This window comes from Trachurus trachurus (genome assembly GCF_905171665.1).
Source record: "Trachurus trachurus genome assembly, chromosome: 24".
Taxonomy (NCBI): domain Eukaryota; kingdom Metazoa; phylum Chordata; class Actinopteri; order Carangiformes; family Carangidae; genus Trachurus; species Trachurus trachurus.
In genome coordinates this window covers 2,515,722-2,543,720 of record NC_139910.1, presented here as the reverse complement: position 1 = coordinate 2,543,720, position 27,999 = coordinate 2,515,722, and the positions used below count along the sequence as shown (strand labels likewise).

At 43.4% G+C, this 27,999-nt stretch overlaps 2 protein-coding genes across 5 annotated transcripts in view; one reads left to right on the top strand and one right to left on the bottom strand.

Moving 5' to 3' along the window:
* The window catches only part of LOC311007702 (protein CEBPZOS-like), a 109,354-nt gene extending 109,126 nt beyond the window's left edge, over positions 1-228 (top strand). For 2 of the 4 annotated variants that reach the window (XM_084000981.1, XM_084000980.1), the window contains exon 4: positions 38-228. In XM_084000981.1, coding sequence (XP_083857107.1) covers positions 38-120 — 83 coding nt within the window. In that variant the 3' untranslated portion in view covers positions 121-228. The remainder of the gene's footprint in view (positions 1-37) is intronic. The other 2 variants (XM_084000983.1, XM_084000982.1) reach the window with 1 other exon arrangement.
* cebpz (CCAAT enhancer binding protein zeta) lies at positions 193-27,999 on the bottom strand (the record flags this gene model as incomplete). Its single annotated transcript, XM_084000174.1, has 18 exons — positions 27,768-27,999; positions 17,214-17,546; positions 15,836-16,420; positions 14,736-15,050; positions 12,795-13,102; positions 9,078-9,309; positions 7,588-7,857; positions 7,045-7,098; positions 6,416-6,518; positions 6,235-6,294; positions 6,043-6,109; positions 5,136-5,242; positions 4,806-4,866; positions 4,493-4,710; positions 2,839-2,925; positions 2,665-2,735; positions 1,927-2,008; positions 193-374 (listed from the first exon to the last, which is right to left on the bottom strand). Exons 1-18 carry the CDS (start codon positions 27,972-27,974, stop codon positions 193-195), a joined length of 3,342 nt encoding a protein of 1,113 aa, XP_083856300.1. The 5' UTR covers positions 27,975-27,999.

Genomic DNA, 27,999 nt, shown 5'->3' with positions numbered 1-27,999 from the left:
CCTCCTCCTCCTCCTCCTCTCTTCCTCCTCCTCCCAGTTTACTACCAGTCCAACGAGTGGGCCGGTGTCTACGGCGTCCGAGAGAGAGACCACCAGACGTGGGCGAGCAAACAGGACTGAGGCGCTCGATCCGCCCGGGAAAAAAAATAAAAAAATGTCCACATGAACAAAAACACAACAAAAACCAAACAGCTACTTCTTCCTCTTCTTGTTCTTGAACGCACCACCTCCTCCTCCTCCTCCTCCCGTTCTGGCGCGGCCGAACGGCGCCGTCTTCCTCCGGGTGAAGCTGCTCTTCTTCTTGCGCAGCGTCTTGGCGTCGCGGCCGTGGATCCAGTCGTCGCGCTGAGACTCCCACTTGAGCTGCTTCAGACCTGCAGCCGGCGGAGGGAGAGCAACAAGAGGACAGAGCTGGTTTTTACTGACGGTCCCTGAACGCAGCATTCAAATAAACTTAGAGCTGAAAATCTCAGTCAGTGAATCCAAGAGTTAAACAACAGAAAATAATTGTTTGATAATTTAGAAACACTTTCTAATAACGACACAAACATTATTAAATCATTCATTTATCAATATTAACTCATCGATAATCCAACAAATGTTCATCATTTACCGACACTTTATAAATAACTGGTTTGTCATTGATATAATAAAAGCTTTATAAATGAATCATTATTTATTAAGTGTGAAAATACAATAAAACACATTATAGATGAGTTTATGAATTCAGAGTTAAACATTTAAAACAGCTTTTTAGTGTGTATTTATTACAAAGTGTTACCAACAATAAAATTTCAAGCAAAAATGTTGAAAACCTGTGAGATATTTAGCAGATTTCAGTTTGTTTAAAGATGTTTTGCTTTTTTTTTTTAATTCTAAACTGGATAATTTCACTTTTCATTGAACCAAACTATATTTCTTGGTATTTTTTTATTTATACTATATGAACATGATATATATAGTAAATGACTTAATAAATGTAATGAGCAGAGTGTTTATTAATGCATTAACTAACTCCTGTATCTGTTCTGTATAAAATGACAATATCACATTTTTTTGTGATGAGTTAAACTTATTAATTATTACCATTAATAAAGAGCTGTAATTAATGAATCCTGCTCCTCACACGTCACAGTCCGTTCTAGTTTAATTGAAGCTAAATGAGTGAAACGTCACTTTTGTTCTGTATGAACTGACTTTACAGGATCTGAGAACATTAATGTTGTTTTTTCCACATTAAAGGAAGACGCTCATTTCATTTTTATTTTTCTCTGTTGTGACTCTGGATGTGATTTGATTTTTTTCTCTTCTCTGTGGAGAAGTTTTAATTCATTAAACTGAGCTGGTGTCCAGTGAGCTGCTGCTGCCGTCGTCTCTGAGTCTCTGTCACATCGACAGTAAATAAATATTTAAACTATTTATCAGACAGTAAATACACACCTGATCACCTGAACCACATCTGGTTTTATGGGGTTAAACTTTATAAACATTATCCCACCAAAACTGATTTATAAACTCTTCCTAAGTTAAAATATTCATGTTGTGTTGTTTAAGAATGAATATGAACGTGTTTTCTTTGCATTATTATTATTCAAGGTCTGAAAGACTTAATATTTATTGTCATTTTCTGCCAATAATAAAGCATTTATTGGCAGAAAATGACAATAAATATACAATATGACAATATTTTTATTTAAATTTTGGGAGAAATGTTGTCAGTAGTTAATAGAATAAAACTAAAATGTCTGTCTTACTCAAACTCATAACTAGAAATAGTAAAACCAGACAAACTCATCATTTTGAAGTGTGACCTCCTGAAGTTTGACTCAGATATGTGTGTTTCTGTTATAATGTACGGTGTCGTCATGGAAACGCGTGTTAATGATGTCACTGTGAAACCCTGCGTGATGCGTTCAGGTGCCTCACCTGCTCGGTCCGTGTTGGCCATGGCGTTCAGCCCGACGTTGTCGAACTTGGAGCCGGCGTTCTCGTCCAGCAGCGAGCCGAACTGACAACAACACAACAACAACACATTTAACACATTTAACACACACACACACACACAGATTATTGATAACTGATCGGTTGTTTTCATCAATATTCAAATTCAAATATTATTTATTCATATGGCAGCTTTTATACTATATATTATGAGTAAAAACATGAAACTCTGCAGGTTTCATGCTGTAAATCTTCTGTTTTTAAATTTCACACCCAGATGTTTAAAGGGATAGTAGCATTTTTTTAAAGTGGGGTTGTATGATCTCCAAATATCCCCTAAGTACTTTAATTGCAGTAGAAGACTCTCTGCACTCCTCCCGTTAGCAACGCCAGCCCATAATAGCCCTGCCCAGAGATTTACAACATACAGTGTTGTGAATGGACCCAAAGAAACGGCCTATTTTCACGGCCTAAAAGAGGTTTTACCTGAAAAAAAATACACAGTTCCATTGTTCACTATAATATAATTTTTTCCAGCCCCTCAAAGTGCAGGAAAAACACAGTTTTTATTTGGACCTAACCAACTGCTGATCGGCGGGCGCTAACCCTGGGCGGAGGGATACGTGAGTTGGTTTGGTCCAAATAAAAACTGTGTTTAACCCTACTATCCCTTTAAACAATCTCTACAGTATCTTATTGATTATTGATTGACAGGTCTCTCACCTCCTCAGCAGAAGTGAACATGGCACCGTCCTTCTTCCCTCTCTTCTTCTTCTTCCCCCCTGGTTTAGATCCTGTCACAATAATCAATCAATCAATCAATAAATAAACATTTCAAACCAGTTGATAATCAATAAACACTTTGATTGATTGGAGAAACAGAAACTCAGTTCTGACCCAGCGCTCCGGCGACGTCCAGCTCCTCTGACGCTTTCCTCTTCACCTTCTTCCTGGTCGGAGGAGAATCCATCCCATCATACGCGTCTGAGGAGGAAACACAGTCGTCTTGTTACTGTGATACTTTTTAAAGGGATAGTTCAACATTTTGTCAAATTGGCCCATTGCCATAACCCCTATAGTCATAGCAGTAGGTTCGTTGCCTTTAATTGTCGGTGCAAGCTATTTTTAGAACGACGGAGCAGCTGAGAGAAGGAAAAAGACTCGTAAACTCTTACTCACCATCAGACACAGCTTCATCCACATCATCGTCGTCCTCCATCACTGGAACTGAGCAAAGAATAATAATTAGTAATTGTAGCGCTACATTATGTAATAATATAATACACCTCATGCTGTAATAACAACGCATTTTGTAATAAATTGTTACATAATGCATCAAATTATAACAATTTTAATGAAGAAAATATATTAATTTGGTGTTTTTTACATTTTTGCATTCAAGAGTTTTATTTCATAAGGCCCCATTCACATGGAGCGCCTGAAAACGCGTGCAAAACGCCAGCTGGAGCGTTTTGCATGCGTTTTTCAATGCGCTTCTGAGCTCGCTTCTATGGTCGCGTCTGCCGTTACTAAGCAACCAAAAGCGCCTGTCACATTCTTACATTTAGTGGTGTGCTTCTGTCATTTAACCAGGAATTGAGTAAACACAGAGCTGATCAGATTTCAAGCACCGTGAATCCCTCACTCACCGCCGTGTGGAGAGGAGGGAGGCAGGCGAGACGTGAACTCCCTACCTTGTGTCTAATAAAAGTTAAAAATGCGGTTAAATGTACTGGTATCACACTGCTGCTACGGCAGCTATGGAGTAGAGATCCAGGGCTGGACCGGGGGAGAACTGAGCTGCCGCTCGTCGAGAGGGAGCTGCTGAAAGTAGCAAGCACTGAGAGCCGGGCTGCTTGTTGCTGCTGGTGAAGCAGGTCCGTGCAGATATTTTCATCTCGGTGCGCCTCGGACGCGCACGGAAAAAAAGGCGCGTTGGCGTCGCTTCGGATTTTGCGCGCGGTTACATTGAAAACAATGGAAACGCTCGCGCAAAAGACGCTCCATGTGAATGGGCCCTAATGCGGCAGATTATTACATCATGTGTCGCTACGATAATAAATAACTATAATCCGTGTCCACACTGCAAAAACTCAACATCTTTCCAAGAATATTTGTCTTATTTCTTGTCAAAATGTCTCATTTCTAGTAAATACTAATCTCTTTCCACTTAAAATAAGACTCATCACCTAAAAATGAACTTGTTTTTAGATCATTTTCACTTGTTTTCACTTGAAATAAGTAGAAAAATCTGCCAGTGAAAGCAGGTTTTTTTTGTGCTTGTAATAAGAAAGAAAAACTTGCTCCACTATCAGATTTTTCTACTTATTTCAAGTGAAAATCAGCTTGAAATAAGTAAAAAGTGTCTAAAAACAAGCTGCTTTTTATGTGATGTCTTATTTTAAGTACAATTAGATTTGTTTTGACTAGAAATAAGACAAATATTCTTGGTAAGATTTTGAGTTTTTGCAGTGTAGGTCAGATCTTTGATATAAACAAAAACTTTTTCTCACGTCACAGAAACGACGTCGAACACTTAAAGCTCTGTTACCTTCATCATCATCATCATCATCTCCTCCTCCGCCAGTATCCATGAAGGCCCCTCCCTCGTCCTCCAGCTCGTCTCCGAACTCCTCCTCGTCCATGCTGCCCAGAGAAACCTCCTCGTCGTCCAGGTCGTCCACGTCCTCGTCGTCAGAGTCGTCAGAGTCAGAGTCCCCGCCGCCGCCTTTCTTCCCCTTCGCCGCCTTCTTCTTCTGCTTCACGTTGCTAAGAGACAAGACACGGAGGAAACAAACAACGTTGTTAAAGAATCTAAACATGGAGCTGAAGTTAAAGCTAATAAACCATAATCAACAACTCACCCAGCGAAGTCCAGATCTTCTTCTCCAAACTCAACGAAGTACGAGTCGCCCTCACAGGAATCTGATCATAATAAATAATCAAATGAAACTTTCATTAATTAAAATGTTTTTACTAATTTTTCATTTTCTCCAGTTCCATAATCATCTGATTTGGAGTTAAACTGTTTATTATACTTTCACCTTCTACAAACATCTCATTATAAATACGTTTAAATATGAATAAATAGGATTTTTATCGTTAAATGTTTCCATTATTCTGTGATTAAGTGATTGATCGACAGTATTATTGACACTTATTGATCAGCTGATCGTGTTCTCGTGTCGTCTCACCCAGGATTTTCTCAAACTCGTCGTCGTCCACGTCCTCCACGCTGTCGTTGTCTCCGTCTGCTCGAGGACGACGGACTTTCTTCTCCTGCTGACGCTTCTTAAAGAAACTGGACAACAGAGATAGTTTGTGTTTGTGTATTGATCTGTATCTATGGAAATATCTAAGACCTTTAAAACACATATATTGATATTTAAAGGGATAGTTCAACATTTTGGCCCATTGCCATAATCCCTATAGTCATAGCAGTAGGTTCGTTACCTTTAATTGTCGGTGCAAGATATTTTTAGAACGGCGGAGCAGAGCCGTGAGCTGCTCAGAGCTACGCTACAGAGGCTCATGGGATTTCTTGGTTTCCCTCATCAAACTCATCAAATACACAATCCAACAACTCCACAATGCTCTGGTGGACAAGTTGTGACCTGCACATTCACCACGCTATGAGATAATAACACAACGTTACCACACAGAGTTGTTTTAGAGGGAAATTCATGCAAAACCGCTGATGCACGTTGCCTTCAGGGACAGTTTTTCATCAACAGTCTCTGTATTTCCCTCTAAAACAACTCTGTGTGGTAACGTTGTGTTATTATCTCATAGCGTGGTGAATGTGCAGCTCACAACTTGTCCACCAGAGCGTTGTGGAGTTGTTGGATTGTGTATTTGATGAGTTTGATGAGGGAAACCAAGAAATCCCATAATGGGCCTCTGTAGCGTAGCTCTGAGCAGCTCACGGCTCTGCTCCACCGTTCTAAAAATAGCTTGCACCGACAATTAAAGGTAACGAACCTACTGCTATGACTATAGGGATTATGGCAATGGGCCAATTTGCCAAAATGTTGAACTATCCCTTTAGATAAGTGAAAGTGAAACCTGAGGCTCAGGTTGAGGTCGAGGTGTGTGACTCACCGGTGGAAGAAGATTTCATCCACAGGAATCTGACTCTCGTCTTTAGACAGAAACTCTTCACAGTTCACTGACGGAGAGAGAGAGAGGAGACGATCACTTCACTGACACTGGGAAAAACGAGCGCTGCTGATAACAACATGTTAAATAGACAAGAGAAGGAGGAGGAGGAGAAGGAGGAGGAGGAGGACTGACCTGGTAAGGAGTCGACAGGGAACCTCTGTTTGGGCCTCAGCGCTGCAGAGTCTGTGTTTTCTAAAGGAAGGAAATCGATCAGACTCAGGTTTAGTTTCATGTGTTTGTTTGTTTTATTTTATTTTGTTCAGTGATGAAATGATCAATTCAAAATCAAATAAATAAATCGCTGGTTTCCTACGTTTGCCCTTCAGCTGTTTGGGGTTTCTGAAGACGAATCTGTCCAGGAAGCGGATCAGGGTGAAGTCCTGCAGCGGGTCACCGGAGTACTGGATGAAGTCGCCCTGAGGAAACACAACAGCTTGGTTACCGTGGCTCCGCTATTTAACCCTCCTGTTATCCCGACAAAGGAAGGAAGGAAGGAAGGAAGGAAGGAAGGAAGGAAGGAAGGAAGGAAGGAAGGGTGAAGGGAAAGAAGGAAGGAAGGCAGGAAGGACGAAGGGAAAGAAGGAAGGAAGGCAGGTAGGACAAAGGATGAAGGAAAAGAAGGGAGGGAGGAAGGACAAAGGGAAAGAAGGAAGGAAGGAAGGCAGGGAGGACAAAGGGAAAGAAGGGAGGGAGGGAGGGAGGGAGGAAGGACAAAGGAAGTAAGGATGGATGAAGGGAAAGAAGGAAGGAAGGCAGGAAGGATGAAGGGAAAGAAGGACAAAGGGAAGGAAGGACAAAGGAAGGAAGGAAGGACGAAGGGAAAGAAGGAAGGGAAAAGGGAAGGGAGGAAGGGAGGGAAGAAGGATTGTGGAAAGAAGGAAGAGAGAAAGGAAGAAAATAAAACACAGTTTGACTTTAAGTAGAAAACGTTTGGACTTTTACCTGCAGGATGGTTTTAGCGAACAGCGACACAGAGGGATGGAAGTGCACAGTGAGCTGCAGACACACAAACAACAACAAGTAAATAAACAAACAGACACAAACAAACATTCAAGAGAAACAGAAACTGATCAAACATCCCCAGAATTTTACTTCCTGTTGAGAAACTTCACTAATAATTTAATTATCTACATTTTCTGTTTAGTTTTGTCCTGAAATCAAATCCATTCAAATGTATATTATCTATCTATCTATCTATCTATCTATCTATCTATCTATCTATCTATCTATCTATCTATCTATCTATCTATCTATCGATATGTATCTGAATGTAATAACATAATGTTAAATATAGTAAATACGATCAATAGGAACATTAGAATAATATTTAAAACTTAATGTTTTGCAGATCAGCGTTGAATTTGTTTGATTTTATCTGTTCTCATTTACCTATTTATTCTTTTATTGACATATTTTCTCTCGTTATGTTTTAGTTTCTTCTTCTTTTTTCTGTGACGTTATTTTATTTTTGTGTGTGTGTCTCACCCTCTGCAGCTCCCACAGCGTGGAGTGGTCGGCGCCACAGAACAGCGGGTTTCTGTGCAGCGGGTCGTAGCGCTGCAGACTCTTCCCTCCCTCCAGGTTCTGGTGATGAACCCATGATGCCGTGGGGGCGGGCGTGGGTTTAGGCTCCGCCCCCTCTGCGCCTGTAGATCCTCCTTCCTCCAATTTGTCAGCGTCAACAAAGCGCTCCTCTTCATCATCATCATCGTCTTTCTCTTCGGCAAGATCTTTGAACTCCTCCTCCTCGCCGTCCTGAGCGACGAACAAACAGGAAGTGACGTTTTAATTTGAAAAAACAGGGAAAGCAACATTCAGCGCCGCTCTTTATACTATGTCTTTTAGGGATGTCACGATTACTTGTTTTCACAATTAATCGTGGTATTATTAAACGCTACAATTAATTTATCGCAAAGATTCCTAAACACCGTCACTTTCCGAAAAATGTCGGAACCATCATGTGCGCCAAAGTAAAGGAAAATGCACTGGTCCAGTCATCTAATGTAACGTTGAATCGGTAGGAATTTAAAAGTTTGCATGTCATTTGTAATTAGAAAAAAAAAAAAAAAAAAGATTAAAATAAACTTAAACACTTGGTAAAGATGACAATTAATTCCCCTGGGGAATATAATTGGTCCTTTATTAACAGATACTTAAAATATTTTGCCTAAATAATTAGTAATTATTTAGGCCAGTGGTTCTCAACTGGTGGGTCAGGACCCAAAAGTGGGTCTAGACCCGTTCTGGATGGGTCGCGGACAGCCGGTCAAAAAAGTAAATAATATTTAATGCACATCTGATGTTGGACATGTCTTTTATTTTGAAAAATAACTTATTTTGAAAGACACAAGACACGTGAACACATGCAGTTGTAATGCTCCTCCTCACTTTCTTATTATTTGCTCCATTTGCTCTGAATGCAAAGATATCACTTTCTTATTAATGTGGCCTGAATGCAGTGAATCTTGTTTTGTTTTGTGGGTCTTTATTTTGTGCAATTTGATATTTATTAACTTTTGTGAACATGCTCTGAATGCAGAGATGCATTAGAAGTCAAATATATCGTTTTGTTGGTCTCCATTTTGTGCAGTTTGATATTTTTTTATTCACTTCCGTACATGCAGTTGTCATGGTAACTCCTCAGTTTCATTCATGTGCTCTGAAATGCACTTTGCTCAATAAAGAGCTAAATGAGTTTTTAAAGGCTTAAAAAAAAATCTTGGTTTGAATTCTATAAAAGTGGGTCGCGACTTAATGACTGTGGGAAAATGTGGAGCCCAGAGTGAGACTAGTTGAGAACCCCTGATTTAGACTATATTTGATTTTACACATTCATAGTGTTGGGAAATTAATTAATGCATAATAATCGTGATAATCGTTAATACGGTGATTATTTCTCTGACAATAATCGTACCAAGAAAATCTATAATCGTGACATCCCTAATTTCTTTATATTGATATGATATTGTCCTGACCCCGTCGTCCTGCAGCAGCAGCTTCAGCCCCGGTTTGGCCTTCATCACCTCCGACACCAGGAACAGCGCTCCGCAGGCGAAGCTGGCGTTCTGCTCGGCGCTGACCTGCAGCAGACGCTTCACGAAGGCTTTGACCCGCCGCAGCACGATGTCGGCCTTCACCGACTTGTAGAGCAGGTTGAGGAACATGCTCTGTCTGGAGGAGGAGGACAGGCCCGGGTCCAGCAGCTTCCTGTTGGAGGAGGAGGGGGATGATTTAATTCAACAACAGTACTTTTTGCACTGAACTGAGCAATTGTCTCAGAAACATCTTCTAACTGAAACTCAAAAGCAAAATTCCTTCTCTACGTATATTGAATCACCACCATCTCTCCATCATATTGTCCACTCCCAGAGCGCAGGAGGAGGAGAGGAGGCGCGGCTGCATGGAATAAAGCATCCAGTCCGCCTATCATGCTGTGAATAATTGGATATTTTCGTACATATGATCGAAAGTCAATTAAATATCAAAGCCTGGGGAAAAATTTTCATTAATCGTTCGCACAATTGTTACATTCTGTTTTCTTGTTATCAGTGGCATAAAGAAAAGTGTCAAGTTAATTCATTCCTCATGTAACTGATTCTGCTAATTATTCAAAGTTTCATCGACCAGTCTAATCACTGTAAATGTATGAATACAGCGGTGAGCCCCGTGCGTAATGCTGCATCACGGCACAGCTGGAGGAGAATAAGGAGGGAGAGGGGTCTTCAGGGACCATGATGATGACTGGGTAATAACTTGTTTCAGATTCCCTACAACTGTTGTCATTGTTGTAACTATGTGCCGAGCCGGGTCCAGCATGTGAGAGGGCAGCGCACCGAAACCACACTGCGTGCCCTCTGAGCCGCTGACAGCTGCAGCAACATCGCGTTGCCACTTTCACACCTGCAGCTAATTCACAACACCGACAGAACAAGAGCACGTCAGGCTCATTTGCATGCAGATCTCATTCATGTGGTGGTTTGCATTGACCATCTACGGTTAAAACAGGGCGTGTACGGGCAGGACATGAAGCTGATTCAGCTGCGAACTCTGTGATTTATAAAGGGAAGTTTGCTCGCAGTGTGTTACCTGTAGTAGCGGTGTAGTAGCGGTGTAGTAGCAGTGTGTTACCTGTAGTAGCGGTGTAGTAGCGGTGTAGTAGCGGTGTGTTACCTGTAGTAGCGGTGCGTTACCTGTAGAGGGCGGTGTAGTAGCAGTGTGTTACCTGTAGTAGCGGTGTAGTAGCGGTGTAGTAGCGGTGTGTTACCTGTAGAGGGCGGTGTAGTAGCGGTGTGTTACCTGTAGAGGGCGGTGTAGTAGCGGTGTAGTAGCGGTGTGTTACCTGTAGAGGGCGGTGTGGTGTAGTAGCGGTGTAGTAGCGGTGTAGTAGCGGTGTGTTACCTGTAGAGGGCGGTGTAGTAGCGGTGTAGTAGCGGTGTGTTACCTGTAGAGGGCGGTGTAGTAGCGGTGTAGTAGCGGTGTGGTGTAGTAGCGGTGTATTACCTGTAGAGGGCGGTGTAGTAGCGGTGTGTTACCTGTAGAGGGCGGTGTAGTAGCGGTGTGTTACCTGTAGAGGGTGGTGTAGTAGCGGTGTGTTACCTGTAGAGGGCGGTGTAGTAGCGGTGTAGTAGCGGTGTGTTACCTGTAGAGGGCGGTGTAGTAGCGGTGTAGTAGCGGTGTGGTGTAGTAGCGGTGTGTTACCTGTAGAGGGCGGTGTAGTAGCGGTGTAGTAGCGGTGTATTACCTGTAGAGGGCGGTGTAGTAGCGGTGTAGTAGCGGTGTATTACCTGTAGAGGGCGGTGTAGTAGCGGTGTATTACCTGTAGAGGGCGGTGTAGTAGCAGTGTATTACCTGTAGAGGGCGGTGTAGTAGCGGTGTGGTGTAGTAGCGGTGTAGTAGCGGTGTGTTACCTGTAGAGGGCGGTGTGGTGTAGTAGCGGTGTGTTACCTGTAGAGGGCGGTGTAGTAGCGGTGTATTACCTGTAGAGGGCGGTGTGGTAGCGGTGTAGTAGCGGTGTATTACCTGTAGAGGGCGGTGTAGTAGCGGTGTAGTAGCGGTGTATTACCTGTAGAGGGCGGTGTAGTAGCGGTGTGGTGTAGTAGCGGTGCGTTACCTGTAGAGGGCGGTGTAGTAGCGGTGTAGTAGCGGTGTAGTAGCGGTGTAGTAGCGGTGTGGTGTAGTAGCGGTGTAGTAGCGGTGTAGTAGTGGTGTAGTAGCGGTGTGTTACCTGTAGAGGGCGGTGTAGTAGCGGTGTAGTAGCGGTGTGTTACCTGTAGAGGGCGGTGTGGTGTAGTAGCGGTGTAGTAGCGGTGTAGTAGCGGTGTGTTACCTGTAGAGGGCGGTGTAGTAGCGGTGTAGTAGCGGTGTGTTACCTGTAGAGGGCGGTGTAGTAGCGGTGTAGTAGCGGTGTGGTGTAGTAGCGGTGTATTACCTGTAGAGGGCGGTGTAGTAGCGGTGTGTTACCTGTAGAGGGCGGTGTAGTAGCGGTGTAGTAGCGGTGTGTTACCTGTAGAGGGCGGTGTAGTAGCGGTGTAGTAGCGGTGTGGTGTAGTAGCGGTGTGTTACCTGTAGAGGGCGGTGTAGTAGCGGTGTAGTAGCGGTGTGTTACTTGTAGAGGGCGGTGTGGTGTAGTAGCGGTGTATTACCTGTAGAGGGCGGTGTAGTAGCGGTGTAGTAGCGGTGTATTACCTGTAGAGGGCGGTGTAGTAGCGGTGTATTACCTGTAGAGGGCGGTGTAGTAGCGGTGTATTACCTGTAGAGGGCGGTGTAGTAGCGGTGTGGTGTAGTAGCGGTGTAGTAGCGGTGTGTTACCTGTAGAGGGCGGTGTGGTGTAGTAGCGGTGTGTTACCTGTAGAGGGCGGTGTAGTAGCGGTGTATTACCTGTAGAGGGCGGTGTGGTAGCGGTGTAGTAGCGGTGTATTACCTGTAGAGGGCGGTGTAGTAGCGGTGTAGTAGCGGTGTATTACCTGTAGAGGGCGGTGTAGTAGCGGTGTGGTGTAGTAGCGGTGCGTTACCTGTAGAGGGCGGTGTAGTAGCGGTGTAGTAGCGGTGTAGTAGCGGTGTAGTAGCGGTGTGGTGTAGTAGCGGTGTAGTAGCGGTGTAGTAGCGGTGTAGTAGTGGTGTAGTAGCGGTGTGTTACCTGTAGAGGGCGGTGTAGTAGCGGTGTAGTAGTGGTGTAGTAGCGGTGTAGTAGCGGTGTATTATCTGTAGAGGGCGGTGTAGTAGCGGTGTATTACCTGTAGAGGGCGGTGTAGTAGCGGTGTAGTAGCGGTGCGTTACCTGTAGAGGGCGGTGTAGTAGCGGTGTGGTGTAATAGCGGTGTATTACCTGTAGAGGGCGGTGTAGTAGCGGTGTAGTAGCGGTGTAGTAGCGGTGTATTACCTGTAGAGGGCGGTGTAGTAGCGGTGTGGTAGCGGTGTAGTAGCGGTGTGTTACCTGTAGAGGGCGGTGTAGTAGCGGTGTAGTAGCGGTGTAGTAGCGGTGTGGTAGCGGTGTAGTAGCGGTGTGTTACCTGTAGAGGGCGGTGTAGTAGCGGTGTGGTAGCGGTGTAGTAGCGGTGTGTTACCTGTAGAGGGCGGTGTAGTAGCGGTGTAGTAGCGGTGTAGTAGCGGTGTGGTAGCGGTGTAGTAGCGGTGTGTTACCTGTAGAGGGCGGTGTAGTAGCGGTGTGGTAGCGGTGTAGTAGCGGTGTGTTACCTGTAGAGGGCGGTGTAGTAGCGGTCCGACACCGTCTGCTGCGAGTCCATCACCTGGAACAGCAGCATCAGCGCCTGAACGGCCGTGTTGAACTTGACCAGGTGGACGACCCTGAACAGCGTGTCCAGCTGCTCCTTCACCTTCTCGTCGCCGGCGGCGGCGTAGGGATACGCGCGGTTCACGCCCGACAGCAGCGCGCTCAGCATCTTCGACTCCACGTCCTTCTTCTTGACGCAGGCACGGAAGAAGGAGAAGTAGATGGCGATGAGCTTGGCGGCGAGCCCGGCCTCGTCGTGGCTCAGCATCACCTGTAGGGATGGATATTGATGAGAATTTAGCGATTCCGATTCCATTATCGATATTGCTTATCGATTCAATTCCTTATCGATTCAATTCCTTATCGATTCGATTCCTTATCGATTCTCTTATCGATTCTCTTATAGATTCTCATTGGGTGAGGGAATAAAAGAGAAATGGGTTTGTTTGCATTAATGCAGTGGTTCCCAACCTTTTTTGGCTCATGTCCCCATTTTGACATCACACATTTCTGGTGACCCTCAATCAAGATGAGCAAGCTCAGATATTTGTATATGCTGCATTTTATTTGATCTTGATTTATATTCAAGAAAGTGAATGTATAAAGAATATAGTTGTTTAGGATTGTGAAAAATAATTAGTTTATTTAATTAGTTTTTTTTAATCAATTACTACATTTAAGGCGATCCCATTTGAATTCCAGGCGACCCCACATGGGGTCCCAACCCCAAGGTTGAAAACACTGCATTAATGGCTCTAACATTAAAAAAGTAGACAGGACCGACCTGCCTGGACAGGTTAACACTATAGACCACTGTGGCTGTGGGGCAGCTGTGATCACAGGAGGAATTTAACAATGTTTCCATTACATGGTTTTCACGCATCTGTATCTTCTCACTAGTTATTGTTTTCATAACGTTCGTTTTTATGCGGAGTGAGCGAGTGAAAGAGAGAGAGCGTGCGAGAGAAAAGACACAGGGCGCACCGTTTCACGTGGCTACGAGCAAAACCTGAAAGGAAGTGGTTATAATAAAGAGAGAAAAACAGAAAGAATAGACATGTAGCCTGTTCAGGAGATGTTGACCTGTCCTCAGGACGTGAGCGAGGGAGGACCGGAGGGTGTCTCACAGGCTTAGTCATGAGGAAACGTCACTGTCAGCTGCATCTGTCAGCAGCTCCGCTCCAAGCAGACATGCCACTAACTTTATTTTGTGAGAACAAACGGTGACATGTGGATATAAACACTAAGCACCCTCATTTATAATGAAGATTGATTTTAACGTAACGTCACGTAACGTCATTAATCAATTAAAGCAGAAGTAAGCGATCTGGTCGTTTTGGCTAATGCTGCGTTCCAGGCAGGCTTTTGAAACCGTAAATTACAGCTTCAAGTCACAACTTACGACTTTGTAGCGTTCCAGGCAACCCACTCGTGTTTCTCCGACCTGTTTTACCTGTGAAAGTCACTAGAACGGCCACTCGTAACTTCCGACCTGTGAAGTCGTACCAGATCGAACTGGGACGACTTCACAGGTCGGAAAAACACGAGTTACGAGTTGCCTTGAACGCACCATAACAGTCCTCGTCCCTACGTCACCACATTCAGGCGCATCCCTTGGCTGCACACACAGAGAGGACCGCCCCTGCATGCCGTTCTCTCTCCTCATTGGATAAAACTTGTAGGATACGAGGAAAGTTTTCTCCTCGGCTCAGAGCAGAGTGACTGACAGACCTGTGTTTCGGTCTATTAACTATTTAAGACTTATATTAACACAAAAATATCGCTTACTTCTGCTTTAATGCGCGAGTTTCTGAACCAAATGGAATCGATAAGGGAATCGTTAAGGCACACACGCACACAATTCCAAGAACTGATCCAAGTTTTCGATCCCCATCCCTAATCACCTGGCTGAGGAAGCAGACGGCGTAGTACTGCGCCTTGGCGGCCACGTTGGGCCGGAACACGAGCCGCTCCACCTCGCAGCACACCACCGCCTTCATGTTGGGGTGCTTGTGCAGCAGCGTCTCCAGCAGGTAGGACGCCTTCGCCGCCGTCTTGTACTCGGGGTCGCCCAGCTTGTTGACCACCTGCACCAGCAGCGCCCGCTCCTGCTCCGGGCGCCCGCACAGCAGCTCGTGGGCCGTGCTCAGCGCCTTCGCCTTGGTCGCCGCCACCGTGTCGTGAGCCACCGTGTCCAGCGCCGCCACGAACTCGGCCACCTGTGTAGCGTAGAAGTGTAGAGTGGTTGGTTGTCAAACTTTTTTACATTACGGGCTCGTAAACTGACACAAATTAGACCACGGACCCAGAAATAAAACAAATATTTGTTCTGAGACTGAAGAGCGTTACTTTCTAAGTCAATGTACGTTGAAATTAGGGCCAGTTGTGTGATTTAAAAAAAAAATATTGTACAGAAATATTTGGAAAAAAGTGGTAAGATTTCTCAAAAAAAAAAGTTTTAAAAAAATTCTAGGAAAGTGCTAAAATTTCTCAAAAATTAAAAAAAATTAAAAAATTCTAGAAAAGTGATAAAACTTCTCAAAAAAAAAGTGGTAACATTTACCAAAAAAAGTTCTTCAAAAAATTCTAGAAAAGCGGTAGAATTTCTAAAAAGAAAAAAAAAACGTGCTAAAATTTCTCAATTTTTTTTTTTTTTTTTTTTAATTCTAGAAAAGTGGTAAAACTTCTCAAAAAAAAAAGTGGTAAAATTTCAACAAAAAAAAAAGTTTTAAAAAATTCTAGAAAAGTGGTTAAATTTCTAAAAAAAAAAAAAAAAGTGGTAAAATTTCAACAACAAAAAAAGTTTTAAAAAAATTCTAGAAAAGTGGTAAAATTTCTCCCAAAAAAAGTTTTTAAAAAATTCTAGAAAAGTGGTAAAATTTCTAAAAAAAAAAAAAAGTGGTAAAATTTCTCAAAAAATAAAAATAAATGAGTAAAACAAAAAAAACATAATAGAAAAAGGGGTAAAACTGTTAAATATTGCTAAAGAAGTAGAAGAACGTACGTGGTGCTTCAGCTGGTGCTCGTAGTACCAGAGCAGCAGGCGGCGGTCGCGGGCGTCGCGGTTACCGCTGGCCTTCTCCTCCAGTCGGTCGAAGGGCCGCTGGCCGAAGGGCAGCAGCTTCCTGTGCGGCGGCAGCAGGTCGGACAGCAGCAGCTCGCGCAGCGTGTCCAGCGCCATCAGGCCCATCCGCCGGCTGCCCTTCTTCTTCACCATGGCGACCAGGTTCTCCACGTGCTCCAGCCCGTGCACCGGCGCGTCCTGCACCAGAACCGTCATGGCCGCCATCCTGTCGGCCAGCACGCCGGACGACACCACGGTCTTCATCCAGTTGGAGTTGGCCCCTCGCTGCAGCGTCTTCTTGCTGCGGTACAGCGCCACCTCGGCCTCCAGCAGCTGCTGCGCCAGCGCCCGGTAGCGGCTCGCCAGCGCCGCGTCCTGCGGGCCGCTACCGCCCTCGGGGCCGCCGGCGCCCTCGGACGTGTAGTCCAGGTCAAACCACTTCCCCCCGGGTTTGATCAGCAGAACCTGCCGCGGCTGGAACTCGAACACGTTGGCGATCTGTCGGGCCTTTTTCCCAGAAGGCACCTGGGCGTAGGGATGTCACGATTAGAAATTTTCTTGGTACGATTATTGTCAGAGAAATAATCATGGTACTACAATTATCACGCTTATTCTGCATTAATTAATTTCACAACACTAAGAATGTGTAAAATCAAATATAGTCAAAATATAATTACATTACTCATTGTTTACACAAAATATTTCAAGTATCTATTAAAGGGACAACGTGGAGTTTCTCCAGCGGCAGAACGAAAAATTCCGCAACAATAAAAAAGTCTCACATTAATGTGGATGAATCTACGTTACCACTTGTTAATGGTCCATTTTAGATAAATCTATGGTTTTGTCTCTATGGTTATTTTGTTATTATTAGTGGTGGTGGAAATGCTGGGCGAGCCGACCAGCGTTTCTTTACTTTCGGTTTCGCGGACGCGAATGAGAATAACGCCGCCGAATCTCCGTTTATGGTGGGAACTACGACGGTATGTGATCGTCTTCCAACCTCTGACTTTAATTCTTGATGAATGAAAACATGAGTCTGTCTTGCGCCGGTCAAAGAATTTCACGGTCCGCCACCACTAATAATAACAAAATAACAATAGAGACAAAACCATATATTTATCGAAAATGGACCATTAACAAGTGGTAACGTAGATTCATCCACATTAATATGAGACTTTTTATAACCAAATAGAAACTCCTCGTTGTCCCTTTAAATGGACCAGTATCTGTGCATTTACCTTTATTTTTGCTTTATTTAATTGTGGTGTTTAATACTAAGTTTAATTGTGAAAACAAGTAATCGTGACATCCCTACCTTGGCGTCTTTGTTCTTCTTCACCTCGGCTTTCTGCGGAACGGCAGATGTTCCTCCTCCTTCTCCTTTTTCTGCTGCTGCTGCTGTTGGACTCTTCTTGGCTTCGACCTTCTCCTTCTTCTTTTCCGGCGCTGATCCTTCGCCCTCCTCCTCCTCCTCCTCCTCCTCCTCCTCGTCTGGGACCACCTGCTGCCCGCTCAGCGCCCTGATGCCCAGTTTGGTGATGAACTTCTCCAGCTCTCCGTCCTCCAGGTCGTCGATGATGTCTTTCCTCTTCCCTCCGTCCACCATCTCGTTGGTTTCGTCCAGACCGGCCAGGAAGACGTAGTCGGACTGAACATCGACGAGAGAGAAAAGATTAGAGTTAATATGCAAAATGACAAATAATTAAATTCAATCATTGACTTCTCCTAGTCACGTGATCAGCTGGACAAGATGGCGGCTTAGGTCGAATTCGCTCAACCCAGCATTGCTATTTTTATTGATTTCCACCGTTGTGACAACTATTACTTTTCTCTTTTGAGTGCACCACTGACTATAAATACGCCATGACGGATTCGAGCAAGAAATTTGAGCCAGGGCTTGCTGTAAAGACGAGAGGGATGTCCGACATGGAGGCCATTGCGGAAGCGGTACTTGAAAAACAACGTGGCTACCTGGAGACACGCTTCGACAAACTTCAGCAGATGGGAGAAGACACGGAGGCAAAATTGGGAGCCATTCAAGCTGATTTATTTTCTCTGAACGAGAGTATCGGCTCCGTCAATGTGGAACTGGACAAAGTACGGTCGGATGTTGAAAGTAACCGTGGGAAGCTAACCAGCTACGAGGCCACGTTGGAGACCATGCAACTTAAGCTAGCGGACATGGAGGATCGGAGCAGGCGCTGCAATGTCCGCGCCATCGGGCTACCAGAAGGGATCGAAGGGTCCAACGCGGTCCAGTACCTCACAAAATCGCTGCCGAAGTGGTTCCCCACCCTGGGCAATCTAGACGGCGAAATCATGCGTGCTCACCGTGTGTACAGTGACAACAGAAAGAGATCCGGGCCCCGCACTCTAATCTTTAATACGCTCCGGTACACAACACGCCAACTTATCCTTCGTGCAGCAAAGAAATCCCCGCTCACAATGAATGGACGGCCGGTTCGCTTGTCACCCGACTACAGCGGCTACACTGTCAAACGGCGACAAGCTTTCACTCAAGCCATGAACATGGCCCGAGCCAAAGGAGTGGAGTTCTTCCTGCTCTACCCCGCCACACTGAAAGTCAAAGCGGCCGGCAAAACGGAGGCATTTCAGTCCGCGGAGGAGGCCGAGGATTTCATCAGCTCCCTCCCGGCGCCGCGAGTCCCACCTGCGGCTGGGAATGACGACTCGGTACCTGGACAACCAGACGAAGCTGCGGGCTAACCATGTCGGAACTGAATCATTCTACTAGGGATGTGAATCTTTGGGTGGCTCACGATTCGATTCGATTCCGATTTTGAGGGTCACGATTCGATTCAAAATCGATTTTCGATTCAACCGATTCGATTCAAAAATCGATTTGATTCTTGATTTTATTTTTGCGATTTTTAGTTTGCTTTATTAACACCAGACCATGTGAAAAAGATGAATGATGATGATATCTACAGACTATTATATCAGAAGCCATATTTCCTCCCAAAAAATGCACATCACATGTTTCAGATTTATTCAGCAGCAATATATTTGAACCATTTTAAAGTTAACTGCTACATGAAGCTGATTTTATAGGCTACTCTCTTTTCAAAAGCCTGGACTGAAGGGATGTGAGTATTTGGGTGTCTATTCGATTCAAAATCAGTTCTCATGTACATGCACATAGACATGTATCACCTGTAACAAAGGCGCTGCTAAAAAAAAAAGAAAAAAAAAGGGCGGCACTACGCTCTCACGTCAGCTCACCTGCAGCCTGTCTGACTCTGCAGCGCCACAGAGGAGCTGTCAGAGGAGCTGCTGCTGCTGGTCCTCTCTCTTCAGCCTGCTGTTTGGCTGCACTTTGTATGAGTTTAAAAAAGTGAAGATCTAACGTCACCTGAGCACCGATCAGCTGATCCAGAGCGCAGTGGATGTGGCTGCTCAGCTGGAGCGCGTGTGTGTTTAACGGCAAAAAAAAAAAAAAAAAAAAAACAGCGATCGTCCTCTCGCCTCAATAGAGCGTCGGGTTGCTGATGTACACAAGCCTAGTCACAGACATTCAATAGAGCATTTAAATCAGATCAGTTAACGTTTGTAGGCGGTTAACGAGCGTCTTTTAGCGCCATGGCGTGCTGCAGCGCTGTGTACGGCGCTGTGAGGGCGCGTATTGAGACGGAGGAAAATTAATAAAAAATCGATTTTTGAAGATTATGAATCGATTCAGAATCTTAGAGAATAAGAATCTCGATTCTTACATGAATCGATTTTTTCCCCCACCCCTACATTCTACACGGTGCCTGGATTAAAGCGCTGATCATCACTCAGAGCTTCTACCACAGTATGGTTTGTTAATCAGAGTGTGCGACAGGTTTTCCTTTTTCCTTTCTTTTTATTATCAGCGAGATGTGACATCTCTAGCCTGCCTTGCATCAGCAGTTAATTTATAATCATTATTTTTTATATTTTGATGCTTAAGCTACAGGCTCTTGTTTTCATTCTCTAAGAACAGTACTGAGCACACCGCCACTTTATTTTTGTGTTTTGTTTTGGACATAGTTTGCTGCTTGGTTAGTCATGGTCACTGCGCCAGCAGGAATGATGAGGACAATCTAAGGCTAACCCTTGCACTTGGTCCTCTCTAAATTATGTTTACTATGGACTCAGTTCATCTTATTGCTCAAGTGTCGCTGCTCCTCCTTTTTTTTTTTTCTTCTTTCTTTAATTCTAAACTTTCCGGCCTTTGTTATTTGCTCACCAATTTAAACTGCGTGTATGAGTGCCGGGCATGGAAGTAACGCTAACACAAGACACTCAATCTTGTTGTTGTTGTTTTCCTCTCCTTTCTTTCTTTTTTTTCAGTATTAAGTAAGGAAAGTAAGTTAGTTATCTCTGCTGGTAGCAGCTCATCCTGTCCTGATATCAACGGTTTTGTTTGTTATTTGCTGGGTTTGAGGTTGAAGGTTGAACCTTTGCGGCCCCATATCCATACTAGATCACGGATCAACATATGAGGGTTTTATTATTATTTTTTGGCTTAGTTATTTTGAGCCTTAATGTTCATGGGGTTTTACATGTTATGTTGTTTTTCGGGCACCATCAAGGGGTAATGGGGGGTAAGGCACACACATTTTGTACGCCTATCTGTCAGTGTGGGTCAGTTTACCACAACTGCTGGCTCTATATTTTATCTTTGGGTACATGGTCGTTAACTTTGAGTTCAGCATGCAGTAATGGGTGATTTATCCGTTTTGGTTTGGAATTGCGATGGGTTAAATACACCACACAAGAGGACCAGCGTCCTTACTCTTTTGCGTCGGCGGAAAATTGACCTGGCTCTCCTACAGGAGACGCACTTGTTAAGCAGAGACTCTGGTCAGATGGCCAACAGATTTTACCACACAATTGCTTCCTCTTCAGCTGTAACGAAAAGTAAAGGAGTAGCTATTGTTTGTAAACGTAATCTAAATATTAAGGTGTTGGATGTATGGGCGGACACCGCAGGAAGGATAGCAGTAGCCAAGGTGGAATTGTATGGGAGGAAGGTAGCTGTTATTTCTGCTTACGCTCCAAACAAATTTGACAAGACTTTCTATGACATGCTTACACAGAAGTTGTTAGAACTACCTGAATATTCTCTCATTGTGGGGGCAGATATGAATGCGGTGTGGCATACAGATGATCGATCTAGCTTAAGCGCCTCCAAAGATCAACAGCTAGCAACTGCAGCTTTACAGTCATGGGCCAAGACCCTTGGCCTGATAGATGTATGGCGTTCCTTCAATCCAACCATGAAAGATTACTCCTTTTTTTCAGCCAGACATAAATCATTTTCACGGATAGATTTTCTTTTCACTTCACCACAACTTTTTCAAAAAATAAATGATGCTGCCTTACTACCTATTGCATTATCAGACCACAAAGGAGTATTTTGCTGTGCAACCTTGGGCTGCTTATCCAAACGTGCTGCTAGGTGGCGCTTTAATACCACTTTGTTAAAAAATGATGATTATAAATCTCAGTTTTTGTCCCACCTAAAGGAATTTTTGGACTTTAATTTAGGCTCAGTCAATGACCCCAGGATTTTATGGGATGCAGTCAAAGGGTTTATACGAAGTAACGCCATCCGTTTTGCCTCAAATTTGCGTAAGGATAGAACAGCCAAATTACAAGCTTTGGAAGCTGACTTGGCTAGAATAGAATTGACTTTACAAAATAACTATTCCCAACAGGTTGAATTACAACGGGAAATCATTAAAAAGGAAATTAATAATATTTTAAAACAACAGTCAGAATTCCTGATACATAGGACTAGACAGCGTTACTATTTTCAGGGGTCTAGACCCAGCCATCTCTTAGCTTCCAAAATAAGGACCAACGAATACTTTGCTGACATTCCTTCTGTCAGGTCAACAACAGGCCAAATTCTGACTGATCCTAAGCAGGTGAATGAGACCTTTCGCACATATTATTCTAATTTATACCAATCAGAGATACAGTTGGATAGAGATAAGTGTCAGAACTTCCTTGGCCAACTAGATCTACCACAATTGGCAGTGGCTGACTCTACGCATCTGGACGCACCCATATCACTGGAAGAACTTAAGGCAGCAGCTCTTGACATGCAAAGAAACAAATCTCCAGGGTTTGATGGAATACCTCCAGAGGTATATGTGGAATTCTGGGACATGCTGAGTCCGCTACTTCTAGACATGATCATGACATCTATAGACAAAGGAAGTTTTTCACGAGATGTCAATATAGCTCTAATATCCTTACTCTTAAAGAAAGATAAGGACCCTGTAGACTGCAGTAGTTATAGACCTCTCAGTTTATTAAACGCAGATCTTAAAATATATGCAAAGGTGCTAGCCAGACGCATTCAGAATCACATGCCGACATTAGTCAGTTGTGATCAGACTGGATTTATAAAGTCTAGGCTAGCTGCAGACAATGTCAGACGACTTCTCCATATAGTAGATGCAGCAGTAGACAAAACAGCACCAGCTGCAGTGCTATCCCTTGACGCTATGAAAGCCTTTGATAGGCTGGAGTGGTCCTTTTTGTGGGCGGTCTTAGGAAAAATGGGTTTCGGAAATAACTTTATTCATATGATAAAGGTCCTGTATTCAAATCCCTCAGCTCTGGTACTCACCGGGCAACTCTCCTCTGCGCTGTTCCCTGTCACCAGATCGTCCCGACAGGGCTGTCCCCTATCACCGGCACTTTTTGCACTTTCTCTCGAGCCACTAGCTCAGATGATTCGTCAGTCCCCCAATGTGCATCCTATTTCAGTTCGTGATTCAAATCACCACGTATCATTGTATGCTGATGACGTGTTGGTCTTTATGGAGAAGCCACTACAATCTATACCGAACTTACTGTCCATTTGTGAAGAATTTAGCTGTCTCTCAGGTTTTAAGATCAACTGGACCAAATCTGCGTTACTCCCCCTTAATGATTCGGCTAAAGGGTTGCAATTTCCAGTTGGCATCCCAGTTGTCCAGGATTTTAAATACCTCGGAATACAAATTTTTCCGTCCTTGAACCGTATTGTAACGCACAACTACTCAAAAACATTTAATAAAGTTAAAGCAGACTTGGATAGGTGGATGAGTCTCCCTAACTCTCTTAGAGCCCGTGTCTCTATAGTCAAAATGAACATTTTACCCAGGATTAATTTTATCAGCTCAATGATTCCCCTCTCTCCTCCTGTCAATTATTGGAACAAAATACATTCTTGTGTGTCTCAATTTATTTGGAACAGAAAGCGCCCGCGCCTTAAACTGTCCATCACACAAAGAGGAGTGGCCAGTGGTGGCTTATCTGTACCAAACTTTAAGTTTTATTTCTGGTCATTCGTACTTAGACCATTACGTGTGTGGCGTGACTCTGATGCCTCAGTTTCCTGGCGCAGGCTAGAAGAAAACTGTGTGAGACCCTGGAACTTGCAGGAGGTTCTTTTTGCTAACATATCCAATAAACAATGCCAATTACGTTTTGGTCCAATAGTCTCACAACTCATTCAGACATGGCGTGCGGCTGAGCTTCAGTGTAAAATCTCCTGTAAGTGGCATACACTCACACCGATCTTTAACAACAATGGCCTATTAATCGGAGGGAGACCGATCTCTTGTGCTGCCTGGTGTAACAGTAATATTCGCACTTTAGACAAGGTATATAGTGACACTGGGCTGCGCACCTTTCAAGATATTAGAGACAGGCACAATTTGCCTGCAAACTCGTTCTTCTTCTATCTGCAACTTAGATCATATTTACAGGCGCATGGTGCTCCGGTACAACAACCATTACCCATTCACCCACTATACAAAGTACTTGCCACTCGAATCAAAAAGAGAGGGTTAGTATCCGCACTTTATCATTTCTTCCTGGAGGCCTCCTATAATGAACTACCACTTGACAGAATATGGAGGTATGATTGCCCTAATTTGGACTCTGATTTTGATTGGTCACAGGTCTGGGCAAATATTAGAGAGGCTTCCCGCAACCCCGACCACCAGCAGATCCACTTTAACTATGTACACAGAACATATTTGACGCCTCGCAAACTCCATTGTATGAAGTTGATAACTGATCCCTTGTGTAGCCTATGTTCTATGAAGGCCTCTGGCACTTTTTTGCATATGATGTGGAACTGCCCTCCGGTTTCACAGTTCTGGTCCAAGGTGGCAGCCAAGCTTTCTGAATTAGTATCAGTGACCATACCAGTGACTATACCTGTCCTTTTGCTAATTGATCTGTCACAAGTTAATATTACTAAACTTAAAAAGCGCACTGTACTAGCTGGCTTAACAGCTGCCAAGAAGTTGATAGCCTTAAGATGGAAACCTCCCCATTCTCTCACCATCAGACACTGGGCACTTACTTTCCTAGATGTAATTTATCTAGAACTGTCAACTGCTAGAATTAATGGCGCTAGTGAGGCTTCCATAAACAACTGGCGTACAGCAGCTGACGCGCTGAAAGAACTTATAAGATAAGCTCAATGAGACTCTAACCTTGTTTTTCCTGAATGGGTTGTGTGCGTGTGTGTCACGTCAGATCTATACTCCATAGGGTGCTAGAGAGCGTACCACTGTGAGTGTGCTGTTGGGGTGGGGGGTGGGGGGGTGGTGCCCATTTTCCTTTTCCTCTCTCTCTTTTTTTTTTTTTTTTTTTTTTTTTTTTTTTTTTTTTTTACCTTTTTTTTTTTTATATATAATTTTTATGCACATTTGTTTTGGTTTTTCTTGCACCTTATTGAAGTGCAAGGTTACACTATCACTATTATTATTTTTTTGATTTAGTTACAGTCAATTTTTGTACTGTCTCTATTGTCATTAATGAGTCATGTTTCTTGGTTGTAACTTGTATTCTTTAAATAAACATTTGATCACAAAAAAAAAAATCATTGACTTCTCCTCATTTTTTTCCTTCTTTTATTATTTTTCCTGTCGTCAACATTTCTGATAAATTTAGCTAGATAATGGAAAATCCACTTATTAGTCTCAAGGTAAATTGACAGAGAGTTAATAAAAGACATCTTGAGAGTTTAGTGAATGTTTTATCACATTGTATCTTGTAAATAACTCAATAAACTTGCTGCTTTTCACTGTTTTATATTGATGTAGTTTATATTTATACCGTTCAATCAGGATCATTGACTGCAGGAACTTGTGCTGGACATTTTCTGACATTAAATGTTTATTTTCTGACTCAGTTAATCAGATAAACAGCTGATTATATAGTTTAACTCATGTCTGTTACAGTCTCAGTTATGTTGCAGTGTTTCCTCTAGGATTTTTTAAGTAGTGGAAGTCATTTGTTTCCTTCTTCTGTTATTTTCCTATGTCTACATTCCTACATTTCTGTTGAAATTAGTTAAATGATGATATTTGAAGAGCTTAGTGAATGTTTTATCACATGTTATATTGTAAATAACACAGAAATTAAATTGTTAATAAGAATGCCATGAGTTTTCCCACCACTGAAGAGTTGATTATTACATTTTACTTTGCAAATAAACATGAAATAGCTGCTCCCAGCCTCTAATATAAAAACATCTCTGTTTTATAATGATGTAGTTTATTCCAATCAATCAGGACCACTGACTGTAGGAACTTGTGCTGGACGTTTTCTGACAAACTAGTGATTCAGTTAATGAGATAAACAGCTGATTATTCAGTGTAACACGTGTCTGATGCAGTTTTATTCATGTTTTCAGGGAATTTCTGTTGGATTATTAAATTCCACTTCAGAAAATGGACATTACATGGAAATACTCGGATTGTCAGTGACAATAACGTATACACACTGCCCTTAAAGGTACCATCCCGGGCGGCTCATTTTGTGGCAAAAATATAAAAATCTGAGTATATCGGTTAAGTATTAGACAGTGATTGATGCTATTAGTGGTTTGACATATCAATGACGAAATTTGGTCATCTGTGTAAGGAGTAGGGACTAAAATTTGGCCGACCAATCAAATTAGTCTCAGACAACTTTGGTTGGATGGCCCGTCTGTCAGTCAACGTGCACGCTGTTCTGCGCTTGGCTCTAGTATGCAAGCACTTTGATTGTAGCTACACTTTTTCACAGTACATCACAGCCAGCCAGCCAGCAGCTAGAAAGCTAGAAATTCGTCATGGCACAGCTAAAGGACCAGCCGGATATCCGACCTCCAACTGCACCTCCTAGTCAACCACCACCCAAAAACCTAACACTTTTATTGAAAGTATGAAAGACCGTCAGAAGTGGCTCGTTTTCTCCCTTGGGATTGCTGAGGTCGCCCGGCAGATCAGCTCAGTGGAGTGGCTGCTGCTGCTGCTGTGACAGCTGCCATGGTCCCTGTACTGGGGGCTCACACAGACTCTGCACTTCTCCCAAACAACGGAGCAAATTTCCTAACAAAGGTTAAGGTTATAAACTGACCACAGACTCTGGATTAAACTGTGACGTGTTAACAGTGCCAAAGCCAGACTTAAAACAGCTTTTAGCAGCTTTATTGGCTGTCGGTTGCCACAATGCTAATGCTAATGTTAGCCTGTCTATGAGGTTTTGCATTATACGTTAGCATTAAGCTAGCGGGCTTTATGCTTAGTTGTAATACTGGCTGTGTTTGTTTTGAACGTTGTTTAAAACTATGTACATCTTTGATGCTTAAATATATATATTACCGCTTAACACTCCTCTTTTATTTTATGTATGCTGCTATTTTTTATGCAGCTTTACAGTCGGTTGTCGCGGGCTAATTTCTGTTAGCCCGTCTATGAGGTTTTGCATTATACGTTAGCATTAAGCTAGCGGGCTTTATGCTTAGTTGTAATACTGGCTGTGTTTGTTTTGAACGTTGTTTAAAACTATGTACATCTTTGATGCTTAAATATATATATTACCGCTTAATACTCCTCTTTTATTTTATGTATGCTGCTATTTTTTATGCAGCTTTACAGTCGGTTGTCGCGGGCTAATTTCTGTTAGCCCGTCTATGAGGTTTTGCATTATACGTTAGCATTAAGCTAGCGGGCTTTATGCTTAGTTGTGATACTGGCTGTGTGTGTTTTGAACGTTGTTTCAAACTATGTGGGTTTGATTGAACATCTTTGAAGCTTAAATATATATATTACCGCTTAATACTCCTCTTTTATTTTATGTATGCTGCTATTTTTTATGCAGCTTTACTGTCGGTTGCCGCGGGCTAATTTCTGTTAGCCCGTCTATGAGGTTTTGCATTATACGTTAGCATTAAGCTAGCGGGCTTTGTGCTTAGTTGTGATACTGGCTGTGTGTGTTTTGAACGTTGTTTAAAACTATGTGGGTTTGATCGAACATCTTTTATGCTTAAATATGGCCTATATATTCCCACTTAATATATTGCTTTACTCCTCTTTTTATTTTATGTAGGTATTTTTACTGTATGGCAGGCTAATCTTGACAAATAAAACCTTGAAGCAAAAAGATTTTGCCTTTTGTTTGAGAACTGACATTTATGTACAATAATTCAGTAACAGTTGTAAATGTACCTTTGTACAGTTTATTTTTTAATATTTTACCGTTAAAAAGCAAGCTCAGTGCTGTCTGTCCCATAGAAGAACATGACAGCGGCAGCCTGCTGTAGCCGCTCTGCTTGTGGTGCAATACATACAACAGTCTCCGGCTGCAATGAACACGCGCTGGAGCCGAGCAATGGGGGCGTGGTTTTTGTGATTCCTGATTGGACGGAGGGGCGGGTGTGCGATTCGAAAAAGAAATCGTTAGTCCAGTAAATCCAGCCGCCTGGGATGGTACCTTTAAATAGACTAAAACAGGCGTATGAGTGTGTAAACAGCCAGAAACATCCAGGTAAACCTCCTGAACACAGTGACGGTAAGTTAAGTGAAGTTAACCCTCATATCACCTGAGTTCCTCCGAGCCGTAAAACCTCCTCCACACTGAACTCGTCCTCTTGTTTCTTGGCGGTGACTTGTCCTCCTCCTCCTCTTCCCTCCGCCGGAGCTCCGTCCTCCTCTCCATCGCTGTCCCCGGCCTCAGGGTCGTTCTCCGCGGCCTCAAAAGTCACTTTAGTCGCTTTGTGTTTCCTCCGGTTCTTGTTTTTCGCTGCCATGCTGCTGCAGCGTGAAGAGACAGGA